At 36.7% G+C, this 13,157-nt stretch overlaps 1 protein-coding gene across 1 annotated transcript in view; it reads left to right on the top strand.

The window, feature by feature from the left end:
* MCU (mitochondrial calcium uniporter) overlaps window positions 1–10,206 on the top strand; it is a 179,584-nt gene extending 169,378 nt beyond the window's left edge. Inside the window, exons 7-8 of the mRNA XM_058543223.1 lie at window positions 6,745–6,861; window positions 8,238–10,206. Coding sequence (XP_058399206.1) covers window positions 6,745–6,861; window positions 8,238–8,315 — 195 coding nt within the window. The 3' untranslated portion in view covers window positions 8,316–10,206. The remainder of the gene's footprint in view (window positions 1–6,744; window positions 6,862–8,237) is intronic.
* The last annotated feature ends 2,951 nt before the right edge of the window (window positions 10,207–13,157 follow it).

The raw sequence follows: 13,157 nt of genomic DNA, 5'->3' as shown, positions 1-13,157 counted from the left end.
TTCTTCCTCTTCTCTCTCCCTCTCCCTCATAAACCCCTTTAGTGGGTTCTTTTTATCTGTTGATTGAAGTCTAAACTCCTTAGCCTGATATTCATAACTGGTTGCTATCTGTCTTTTCCAAATGTCTCAACTCCCCTGTGTATGTACTGTGTGTTTTAAACAAATCGTATTCTTTATTTCCCCAAAATGCCCTGTGTTTTCCACCACTTCATTCCTTACTTCACATCATTTTATTAACTGAGAAAGTTCTCCCTGTTGATCTCTACCTGTCATATTTCACGTTTTACTTAAACGTGCATCTTTCATGAACCTTTGACCAGTTCCCTATAGCCAACTTTGTTCTCTCCCTCTTCTGAATTCCTGTAGCACGTTGTGCCTCTCATTTCACTCATCCTATGCTATCTTGTATTATAATTATTCATGTACAATGTCTTTTCCTGTCTACTAGACTATAATATCTTTTGAGGCTAGGCGTTCGGTTTTTTCCAATTTTTATTTCGCTACCATGCCTAACAGAGTGCCTTATATCTTTAGTAGCCTATCTGTCCTACTAGTTAAATGCTGTACTTCTGAGATTCCCAAGCATTTTTGCTGCCCCCAAGCGACAAGTTTCAAAATAGCAGTAGTAAACAATTTGGTCATTTGTGAACAGGAAAACACTGACCAAATAAAATGTAGAGAGAGTTTCTTATATTTAATATTCTTTTCCATATCAGGATCTATAATTAACACCCATGAAGCAAAATGCCTTTTCAACAGCATTTAAATTCTTCTAAACTGTTGTTACAATGAGATGCTGATTTGTTAGTGACCTAAATATATCCTAATAGTATATTAAGTTCCAAAGAATCTTTATAAGATGACAAGTTCTTTGAAATCATAAAATCAAGTTTAATATTGAATTTTACTGACTAATATTTCAGTAAAACCTGAGTACCAATTTTTGTTATGCAAAAAAGGAGCCTGACAATTACAATTAGCCTCTGACATCTCTCTCTTAACTATTTACTATCACCTTCCTCATATGTTGCTTCCTTTTCTGTCCAACTTAGACTATATTGTCATTCACTTCTTAGTATCCTGCAATCTCTGCCCCATTGTCTTTCCACCATGTGTACTTTGTAAACTCCTAATCTTGGATAAACTTAGCCATTTATCCTATCTCCAGGCTACTAAACATTGCTAGAGATAAATCATGTTATAGTGTGGAATGAGCTGCTTCTTGTGTTTCTAATTAATTTCCTTCGCCTACACGCCCACAATAGTTATTCTAAGACTTCACATCAAACTCCCCATCCCACCCTTAACCTTGCCTCCTACTTCTCCTAGAAAATTGAAGTTAACAGATACAAGCTTTCTAATTCCTAAACTCTGAGTTTAACAATATCCATACCTACTTTCACACTATTTCCTTCAAGCTCAAATAAGAGGTGACATTTTCCTGTTTCCACCTATTCTTAATCCCATTCCTTTTCCCATCATCTTACTCCAGTTTATTTTTTGTGTCCCCTGTGTTATCAACCTCTCCCTCTCTGACTCTCTTTCCTTCATAACCAAGCTGTCTGCATCTCTTCTCACTTATTATCAAATCACTACATTTCTAGATTAGAGTCTAGCACATAGTTCCTTAGTAAATGCTTGTTGCCCAAAAGCGGGAGCATAGAGTATATTTGAATAAATTTAATTAGTGTGTACATTTATGTCCTCAGCAAAGATAGGTAAGTAGCCTAGCAATAGCAATTTAGATGAAAGTAGAGGGCTTTCCCTCAAGTTTTTAATCTGACAATTATCCCTTCAGTCAATGTTACTTGATTCAGACCTCAATTCTATCCATTTTTAAAAGCCTTCTGTAGTCCCTTCAGGTACTATTCATCCATTATCTGTCATCATCAATAATTAAATATTTACTTCTGCTTCTAGTTATGGCATACTAGGTAATCAGAGCAATGTTCCCATTAGGAAACCTGGAATAGTTAGACAAAACATAAAACACATCTGCTTGTAGACACTAGAGAACTAACAAGACAGCAAAAATTTCCAGGAAAGGACCAGAAGAAGAGGAGTCCCAGGAAGGTGAACCTAGTATTTAGATATGCTTTTTCCTCTGGGGACTTACGCTGATTAAGAAGGGTAAGGCTGAGAGGCCAAGAAGCTGAGCCATACTTGATAACCTAGAAGGACTGAAGCCATAGCAATTGGTGTCTAGGGATTGTTAAAGTAGGTGAAACACTTTTGCTTTGGTTTGGAACTTTTAAAGCCCACCATCCTACAATAAGAATGAACCAGTGGTAGACTCTCTTAGAGACTGTAGCTCATCTTTCAGTCATCCCAATCCTGTAAATTGGATTGAGGTAGTCCGAGAACACTGGTAATCCCAGAGTGCTGGTGCTCACAGGTTCCAGGCAGAGGCAAACATCAGTAATCCCTGGGAGGAGATAACATTATCCTAAACCTTAAATTATTGCTACAAATAATTTTGCAAATACAAAGTTAAGCACACAATCAAAAAAAGGTAGATACGTAAGGAAACACCTATAGAAACAATAGACATTAGAAACAGACACAGATAGGAGATCCAGTTATTGGAGTTATCAGACAGAGCCTTTAAAATAATTATACATACTATATTCAGGGAGATAAAAGGGAAGGTTGAGAATATTGGCAGATAAGTTGATTTTTTTTTTTTTAAAAAAGAACCAAATGAAAATTCTAGAAATTAAATTTATGATTTAACAGCAAATTAGACATAACTAAAGAGAGATGTAGTCACCTGGCAATAAATCAGAAGAAACTATTCGGAATGAAGTATGGAAAGACAAAATGAAGTAAAATACAGGAGAGGGTAAGAGATACAGAGGATACAGTGAAAAGGCCTTCAGGTTTATTGGAGTCTCAGAGAGGAGAGAGAATGGGAAGAAACAATATTTAGAGAGCTAGTGGCTGAGAATTTTCCAAATTGATGAAAGACATCAATTTATAGATTTAAGAATCCTAACAAATACTAGCCAATATAAAGAAAAGACCACATTTAGACACATCAATAGTGAAATTTCAAAAGACAAAGGCAGAAATCTTAAAAGCAGCCAAAGGGGGAAAAGAAAAGCTTGGCTTCAATGGAGTCACTGTTAGATTGATAGCTGACTTCTCAACAGCAAAAATGAAAGTCAGAAGACAATGGAAGGGTATCTTCAATGTGTTGAAAGAAAATAATTGTCAACTTAGAATTCTATACTCAGCAAAAATATCCTTCCAAAATAAAGGTGAAATAAAGATGTTTTCAGACAAACAAATAGAGAATTTGTCACCATCAGATCTGCACTAAAGGAAATACTAAAGGGTGTTCTTAGAGCAGAAGAAAGATTATCACAGATGGAAAGTCAGAAAAGCAGGAAGGAATGAAGACCCATAAAAATGGTAAATCTGTGAGTGAAATCTAAATGAATATTAAATGTATAAAACAATTATAATAAACTCTTATGGAATTTAAAATACAAAAACTAAAATATACAACAGTGGCATGTAAGTATGGAGGGGGTAGGTAGACTTAAAGTGTTCTAACATCCCTTCATTGTCAGGAAAGAGGGTAGAAGTACTCAACTTTGAACAAGAGGTCCTAGCCAGTGTGTAAGGCAAGAAAAAGATATAAAAGATGGAAATATTGAAAAGAAACTGGCATTATTCATAGATTTTGTACATTGAAAAATAAAAAAGCATATACAGATAATTGGTTAGAATCCATAAGTGAATTTCATAAGGTTACTGGATACAACAAAGTCAATATACATAAATCAATTACATATCTATATGCCAGCCACAAATGGTTAGAAAATGAAACTTTTAAAAAGATGCAACTTAAAATGACTTTTAAAAATACCTAGAGGGCCGGCTCCGTGGCTTAGCGGTTAAGTGCGCGCGCTCTGATGCTGGCGGCCCGGGTTCGGATCTCGGGCACGCCCCAAGGCACCACTTCTCCGTCCAACGCGAGGCCGAGTCCCACGTACAGCAACTAGAATGATGTGAACCTATGACATACAACTATCTACTGGGGCTTTGGGGGGGAAAAAAATGAATAAATAAAATCTTAAAAATAAATAAATAAATAAATAAATAAAAATACCTAGAAATAAATCATGCAAAAGATGTGTAACCCCTCTGTGCATAAAAACATAAAATTAAAGGAGACTTAATAAATATGATATATAGCATGTTCATGGACTAGAAAAGTAAATATTGCAAAAATGTCAGTTCTGTCCAAACTGATCTTTAGATTCAGTGCAATCCCAACAGATTTGGGGATGGGGGAAAAGATTTGAATAAACTGCTTCTGAAATTTATATGGAAATGTAAAGGACTAAGAAAAGCCAATAAACTCTTAAAGAAAAACTAGGTAAGAGGATTTACTCTATCAGGTATGAAGACTACAGTTTAGTTACAACACTACAGTGATTAAGACAGTGACACAAGGATAGACAAGTAGTCCAGTGGAATAGAAGAGAGAAAGTAGAAACAGACCCAGTATAAATGAACTTTGATTTTAAAAAGATGGCACTGCAAAGAAAGGAGAATCTTTTTTGATAAATGTGCTAGGACAATTGAATACCCATATTAAGAAAAAAAGAAATGACCCCATCCTTACACTATAAACAGAAATTAATTCCAGATAGATTGTAGATCTAAATATGAAAGGTAACACAATGAAGCTCTTGGAAGATAGTATAGGCAAATATCTTAATTACTGTTGAATAGGGAATGACTTTTTAGACAGAGTGAAAAGCACTAACCATAAAGGATAGGAATGATAAATTAGACTATATTAAAATTAAGAACTTCTGTTTATTAAGCGATACCATTAAGAGGGAGAATGGGCTGGGAGGAGATATTTGCAGTATGTATATCCAACAAAGGATCTATATCCAGAATAAACAAACAAATCCTACAAATCAGTAAGAAGAAGACAGACAAGGCAATAGAAAAAAATAGCAAGAGATTTGAGTAGGCACTTCTAAAAGAGGATATGCACGTGGCCAATAATATATGAAATGATAGGCATGAGCCTCATGAGTGATCAGGAAAATGCTACATATCTCCAAGAGAAATGAAAACTTATGTCCACACAAAAACTTATGCACAACTGTTCATAGCAGCATTACTCATAATAGCCAAAAAGTGGAAACAACCCAAATGTCTATCAGTTGACGAATGAATAAATAAAATGTAGTATATCCACTCAATGGAATATAATTTGGCAATAAAAAGAAATGAAGTACTGATACATGCTACACATAGATGAACCTTGAAAGAAACCAGACACAAAAGTCTACATGTTATAGGATTCCACTTACATGAAATGTCCAGAATAGGCAAATCTATAAAGACAGAAAGTAGACCAGTGGTTACTTAGAACTGGAGGTGCTGAGGGAGATGGCAAGTGACCGTTAAAGGGTATAGGGTTTCTTTGAGGGATGATGAAAATGTTCTAAAATTTTTGTGTGTGTGTGTGAGGAAGATCAGCCCTGAACTAACATCCATGCCAATCCTCTTTTTTGTTGACGAATACTGGCCCTGAGCTAATGTCCGTGCCAATCTTCCTCCATTTTATGTGGGATGCCGCCACAGCATGGCCGACAAGCGGTGCATTGGTGCGCGCCTGGGATCCAAACCTGGGCCGCCAGCAGCGGAGCGCACGCGCTTAACTGCTACGCCACAGGGCCGGCCCCGAAAATGTTCTAAAATTTATTGTAGTAATGATTGCACAACTCTGACTATACTGAAAACCACTGATTATACTCTAAATGAGTGAATTGTATGGTATGTGAATTATAGCTCAGTAAAGCTGTTTTTAAAATATGACATAGTACTTCTGCATACACACCAGAATGGCTAATATTTTTTTTAACTGGCAATACCTAGTGTTGGCAAGGATATGGAGTGATGGTAACTCTCATATCCTGCTGATCAGAGTATAATTGGTGCAACCATTTTGGAAACCTCTTTGATATCACTTCTTAAATTTGAACACAGGCATACCCTATGATCTAGGATTTCCATTCGTAGGTATATACCCAACAGAAGAGATTAAGTCCAGAAATATTCTTGGCAGCATTATTCATAATAGCCAAAACCTGGAAACAACCCAGAAGTCTATCAGTAGTACAATGGATAAATAAATTGTGATGTAGTCGTACAGTAGAATATAACATAGCAATGGAGATAGACTACAGCTACACACAAAAGATGAATATCGCAAACATAACATTGAGTGAAAGTAGCCATACACAATACATACTATCTGACTCCATTTTAATAAAATTCAAAAAACAGGTAAAACTGAGCTGTAGAGCTCAGGGGGTGCACACTTACTTAAGAAAGTTGTAAAGAAAGCAAGAAAACAATAACCATAAAAGTCAAGATAGATTACTTTGGGGAAGGAGGAGGGGTTAGTAATTGGGAAGGAGCAGGAGGGAGGCTTCTGGGTTGTTAACAGTGTTCTGTTTTCTTTATCTAGTGATGATTAACATATCCATTATGTGATGATTCATTGTGATGTACAGTTTTGTGTACTCTTCCATGTTTGTCTCACAATCAAAAATGTTTAAGAAATAATTAAACTTTTAACAGCACATATTAGTATATATCTTTGTATGTGTATATGTGTATTGAATCTAATCAACAGTTAGTAAATGCTTATTTTGTGAAGATAGTATGCTAAGGACTAATGATTTAATTTCTCCTTTAATTTTGTAGGAATATATTTATCCAGAAGCCAGAGACAGACAATACTTATTATTTTTCCATAAAGGAGCCAAAAAGTCACGTTTTGACCTAGAGAAATACAATCAACTCAAGGATGCAATTGCTCAGGTAAGTTTTCCAAAAATAAAAATAAATTCTAGCCCCATCTTGTATGGTATAATTATTATTATCCATATTATCCTTATTATCCACAGTACTTCAATGAGTAAACTCTGAAAGAATGATCCAACCCTCTTCTTCCTATGTAATTTATTCCTCAGTTGATAAAAGTGACTATTTTAGCATGGACACCTCTCTAGAAAGTTTTATAACACAAGCAGGTGAAAAGATGATGAGTCCTGTATATCCTATTAACACTAGCGTATTGAAAATTTAGACCTATTTTTACTTTTTTCATTTCTGTTTAAAGTTGTCTATTTTTACTTTTCTCTTTTTTTTTTTAATCTTTCTACAATAATTAACCCAAAGATTTCTCACCTAAAATGTGCCATAGCAATGGGGCGAAAATAAAATCCAGGTAAAAGAGAGAGACTACTGGAAATCTTTGCCAGGCACAGGTCAGAGATTATTGAACTGGAAGATGCTTTTTTAAAATATTGATTTATTTTATTTTTCATAATAGTTACCTCTTTCAAATTTCTGAGTGTGCCTCCCCCTCACTTTGATATCTTTGATTTTGGTAAATAATTCCTCATTCCTCTTCTCTGTAGTCTTTAAAAAAAACTTTAGAGATGTTTAAGAAATCTCTAGAAGGTCTTCCCTCTTCTTTAATGTTTAGTTGCTCTTCTCGGGACCTTCTCTGCCTTCTCTGTCCCTTATTAGTCATGGGGTTGGACTTCGAATAGGCTTAATCCATCTTCCTGACTTGACCTAAGTGGACTCATGTCTTCTGTGTGGTGGTTCTCAACTGGAGGGAATGCATCAATATTATCTCTAGAGCTATTAAAAATACAGATGCTTCAGCGTCACCCTAAGTCTGTTAAACCAACTCCTCAAGGCTGAGGCATGTGTGAGCTTTGAAAGTGTGGCAGTTAACTGCACATCCCTGTTTCAAAAATCACTGATTAGTGAAAAACTTAAACAACTATTGGATAAATAACCGAAGTCTTGAGCAGCGTAAATTAAGGTTCTGGCTCCAGGCAAAGGTTTGTGCAAGGGCTTCTCTCTGGAGAAACACCATCAAGGTGCATCAGATGCTCCCACATTCTTGAGCCCCTGAGTCCTGCCCTGTTGACTGCACAGCCTTTTCTGGAGGCTCTGTTGACATGTGAAAGTGCAAGGACAGACTTCTGTCTCTGTCCCCTGGTTGTCCTATGCCTTTAAAGCCCTTTTTCTCTGAGGCACTATTTTTTTTGAGAGTAATTGAGATGATTTCTCTGACTCATAGAGATGGAAGAAAGACAATTTCCTTTTCTCAGGAGACGGTAATAACGTTGAAAGCTTCACTAGCCAGTTTTTTTCACCTTTCTTTTTTTCTATTTTAGGCAGAAATAGACCTTAAGAGACTGAGAGACCCCTTACAAGTACATCTGCCCCTCCGACAAATTGGTGAAAAAGATTGATCTTCAAAGAGCCTCTGAATCCCGGCAGAAAGAACACCTGTTTATAACTATTGCCTTTTTAATTAAAGCATTGCAGGTGGAAGCTGGCAGCCATGTCGGGGTAGAGGGTTTTTACCTTTAATTAAAAAACAAAAACAAAAAGGATCTTAGGGAAGAAAGAAATGTTAAAGTCTGAGGATCAGGCTCTGTGGAATATAAGCTCAAAGGGCTTAGTGAATATTGTCTTAATCAAGCATCTCAGTTTCTGGATGAAAATGATGCATTATATAGTTGAGAGATTCATAAAGGGAAAATGATGCTGGGGGTGTTTGTTTCTTGCATCTTCTTTGCAGGGTCAGCAAAACAGTAACACACCAGCACCCCACTCAGCTCTAATTTTTTTTAATTTAACTTTTCTTATTTTTGACATAGGAGTAAATAAATATACCAGAAAAGCAAATCCTCAAGATATATGGGTGGCAAACAGAGTCTGAGCCCATGTCATTAGCATTTATTTTAAATTGGACCCAGTCTCTGCAAAGTTACCAGGAATCTCTCCCGCTTCTGCCTCTTTTCTGACCACCCATACCTGTTGGTTATACTAATTTTATCCATATGATATTTGGAACCAACTTAATGACTGATAATTGACACTGAATTATCCCTTAATACCTTCTTAAAAGTTTATGTATTCTAGTGCACTAGATCAGTATCTAGGAATCATTGGTAACAGTGCATGATGTTTTTTGTTTGTTTAGTTTTTTACTAATTAATCTTTAAGATGAGACAGAATTTTCCTCATTTATTTACCTATCCCATTGATTTTCCCCTCTCCCTCCACAACTCAAATCAAAGGGGGAATGTTCAGCTGTATGACCAAATCAGGAAGATGTAAGGTTTATAAATTAGCAAAAAATCATGGCTCTGTAGCCATTTCAGAACCAGAATAATTTCATTGCTGTTAATGTGCTTGTGTGACAGCATTCCAGGCCACCCAGATGGCTCTGCCTTGTCTGGAGGCTTTGTTAATCTCAAAGGATGCACACTTCCACACTGTTCGTGAGCCCTCTCACCTCCACCTCTTCAGCAGTTGTAAATCAAGTGTGTGGCTCTCAAAGGGTGCAATTTATCTTTATACAGGAATACATTTCTATGGCTTCCTTCAGCCTACTCTCTTCACCCTATTTTTTCTTATCTTAAAGTGAAAGAAAGAAGAATTAATCTTATACTCTATCAAAATATTTTCTACCATATTTCCAGATGACATCTGCACTTGAAGAGTCAAAGGAATCTGTGTCTAATATCCTGTTTTTAACTACTGTAGGGGCAGGATGGAAAGGATGATGGGACTTGCCACACAGCTGATTGGCTTTTTTCTTCACATGATTCATCCCTGCTCATTGTGGCATGGGGTTTCTTTCTCTGTTTCTTCCTCCTTTGGGATCATTGTGTATGAAAAGAAAACTTTAAATGACAAACCTAGACTCCAGGTGCCTTGCAGAGGTTGAAGGCCAGCCAGAATTGCTGCTGCTGCTCCTGCCACCACCCCTTCCACTGGCATGACAGAATGAAAGGATGCATGTCTCCACTTCCCCACCCCTCCTCCCACTTCCTTCCCTAGCCCATCCCCCAGTGTTCAACCCCTTCCCTCATTTATTTTTGTTAAGTTGTGTGAATTTTATTTTTAAGCCATTTATCCTGTTTATGCACAGAGTTTTTAAGAAGAAACAACACAGTGCAATGAGCAAATCTTTTTGGGGTGTGTGGGAGGCAAGGGAGGGAGGATATGGAGAAAAGTCCTTTAAACAAATAGCAAAATATTGAACATGTGTAAAATCCTGTATCATTTATGAAATATGTAAAAAAAGCAATGTACCTTCTGGAACAATAAATACGTATTCGATTTTTGAAATGTAGCCTCTCATTCTTTAAAGCAAAACAAACCAAAAAAACCCTGTTTTCCTGTGGGAAGCCTTTTACTTCTAAAACTAATTTTTATAAAAATACTATTTTGAAATTAATCATTGTTCCTAGAGCCTATATTTTAAAAACAGGCATTTCATTAATTCTTCCTGAACCTAAGGTAGTCAGTATTTTCCTAATTTTCCAGAGCCACCAGAGGCTAAGCGACCTGTACAATCATAATAAAGCTAATGGCAGCACTGAGACTAATATCCTTATCTCCTGATTAACAAGAAAAATCTCCATTATATCAGACCACCAGATTGCCAAGTATAGTCTCCTGGACTCCAGAAAGTTGTTCAAAGATGAACCAAGATTACATGTTCATTATTTTAAGAGTTTGTATCAAATTTATAATGATCACCAAGCATGAAAATATCACATGCTGTCTAGTCCATTGAAGGCATATCGAAAAGTATGTATTCAATGACTTGACTGCATTTAATGCAGTGTGAGATGTACAAAGAGCCTCCAGAGCTATGGTCCTGTCTCCTGGCAGCTTACAGCAACCTGACACAGACATCCCTGAGACATATGTAAGGTATAAGAAAAGACTGAAAATGTTGAGCCACTGTTTACATTCAACAAATACTATCTACTATTCTACAACATTCTGTTAGGCTTTTGTGAATTTTCAGTGGAGACAGATAATGGAGAGTGTTCAACCTGTTAGTGAGTGTAGGTAATACAGTTTTGCTGAGGGGTCATAGATTTTAGAGCTGGAAAAAGTAAAAGGGTTCTCAGTATGATCCCTGGAGCAGCAACCTGGCATCTCCTGGTTAGACATGCAAGTTCTCTTGTCCCTACTGAATCAGAAACTGGGAGTGGGACCAGCAATCTGTGTTTAACAAACCCTCCTGGTGATTCTGATGAAAACTGTTGATCTAGTCAAACCATTGCTTTAAAGAGAAGGAGACTGAGGCATAGAGAGGGCGTCTGTGTCACACTCATCGGTGACTCCAATGATCGAACAACCAGACTGAGTGACTGGAGGATTGGTGAGTGTGGTGAATATGGTAAATGGAAAGAAGAGAGAGCATGTCACATGTACTATTATTATCTTGCTTATCGGGGTGTAGTTGTAAGCATGCAGTAGACGCTTACAAAAAGAAATACAAATAGGTTGAATTTTTTTAATCTATCTGGAAATATTTCACAGAAAAGTAGAACTACTTAGATTTTGGAACTCAGTTTCACGCAAACTAAGGGTTGTAATTCATTTTTATCACTGCCAACAACCCTTAATTCATTGCTCTCCCAAAAAAGTCCAAACTCCTTGTCTTCCAAGATGCGCTTCATGATTATTTCCTTAGGATAAATGTGTAGGTTAATTTTAATGAATTGTACTGTATATAAAATGACCCACTTTATAAATTTTCATTTATGTATGTTTTATAAATGCATCATCCATTGAGTAATCCCTCTTCCTTGAAACTGTCCTCAACTCTTGTGACTCTACTTTTGGGTTTCCTTCTACACACCTCTACTTCTCACTCTCTTTTGCAGTGCCCTCTTCCTCTGCCCACATGTTGGATGTTAGGCTTCCCCACAGTTCCATCTTGGACCCCATTTACTATGGATGATCTCATCCACTCCCCCATTTCAGTTACCATTTATATGTTGGTAGCTCTCAAATTGTTATTCTAGCTCAGATCTCCTGAACAGCCGAGCAGTTTATTCACCTCCTAACTGATCTATTTCCACCACTACCCTCTGTGCATTAAATTCCCTCAGTGTCGGCAGAGTATTTTTGTATTTAAATTCTAATACCACATACTGTAGAAAAATAAGAAAAATATGAACAAGAGTTAGCATTAAATATGGGAGAAGGAAGGCAAAAGATACCACAAGAAGCAGTCAGCCAAATCCAGATGTGAGACATTGTATAGGACAAATGGGCTTCTTCCACAAAGGGCATGGGGGTGGGGGGAGAGAAGACCATTACAGATTAAAAATAACTAAGACACAACCAAATGGAATATATGGATCTTGTTTGAACCCTGACTCAAATCAGCAAGAAAAAATTTTTGAAACAATTCTGGAAATTTAAATATGGAATGGGTATTAGGTGATATTGAGGAATTATTACTAGTTTTCATAGTTGTAATAATGACATATGATTATGTAAAAAAGACCATATGTTAGAAATGCATACTGGTGTATAAATGAAATAAGATTGACAAAATGTTAGTAACTATCATAGATGGGTGTTCATTATTGTTTTCTCTACTTTTATCTATATTTGAAATTTTTCATCATAAAAAGTTAAATGAAAGGGCAGGTCAACTAAAAAAGAAAAAATGGAAATAAGACACACACAAAAATCCTACCATCCTGGGAATGCTTGTTTACAGAACCAAAGGGCTATCTGGTAGAAGTCCTTGACTCCAGCAATCAATCCTGGCAGCAAATCTGGGTTTATCTTATGCACACGTCCTCTGTTTCTCTGCAACACGTATGAAGCACTCAGATGGCTTCTCAGGGACAGGAAATTTCAGGGTTTTGTTTTTCTGTTAAGAGCACTGACACTTAGCAACACTACCCTGCAATGAGACAGTTCCTCAGTCCCAGAGTCATCCATTGCTGCCATCAAATTGCAACTTAATAAGCTAATAGTCAAATTGCCTGTGCCGCTAGCGTTAGTGGTAAAGCAGCTAACTACAAGTTTAGATCAATGGACATCACTTGCTAGACTGTAAACTCTGTGCTTGCAGGAACCACTTTTTCCTTAGTCACTGTCAAAAACCAGTGACCAGCATGGCCCTGGCCCCTGGTAAGCACTGTTGTTTAACTGAACTAAAATCCTTAGGGGAAAGGGGCCACAATAACTTGAATGCACTTAGCATAGTAAAATATTGTGCTAGGAAATTATGAAGACAAGTCTACTTCCTAAAGACAATA

This window comes from Diceros bicornis, chromosome 6, assembly GCF_020826845.1.
Source record: "Diceros bicornis minor isolate mBicDic1 chromosome 6, mDicBic1.mat.cur, whole genome shotgun sequence".
NCBI classification, from domain to species: Eukaryota; Metazoa; Chordata; class Mammalia; order Perissodactyla; family Rhinocerotidae; genus Diceros; species Diceros bicornis.
Note: the sequence above shows the minus strand (reverse complement) of the source record. Positions and strands in the feature narration are given on the sequence as shown.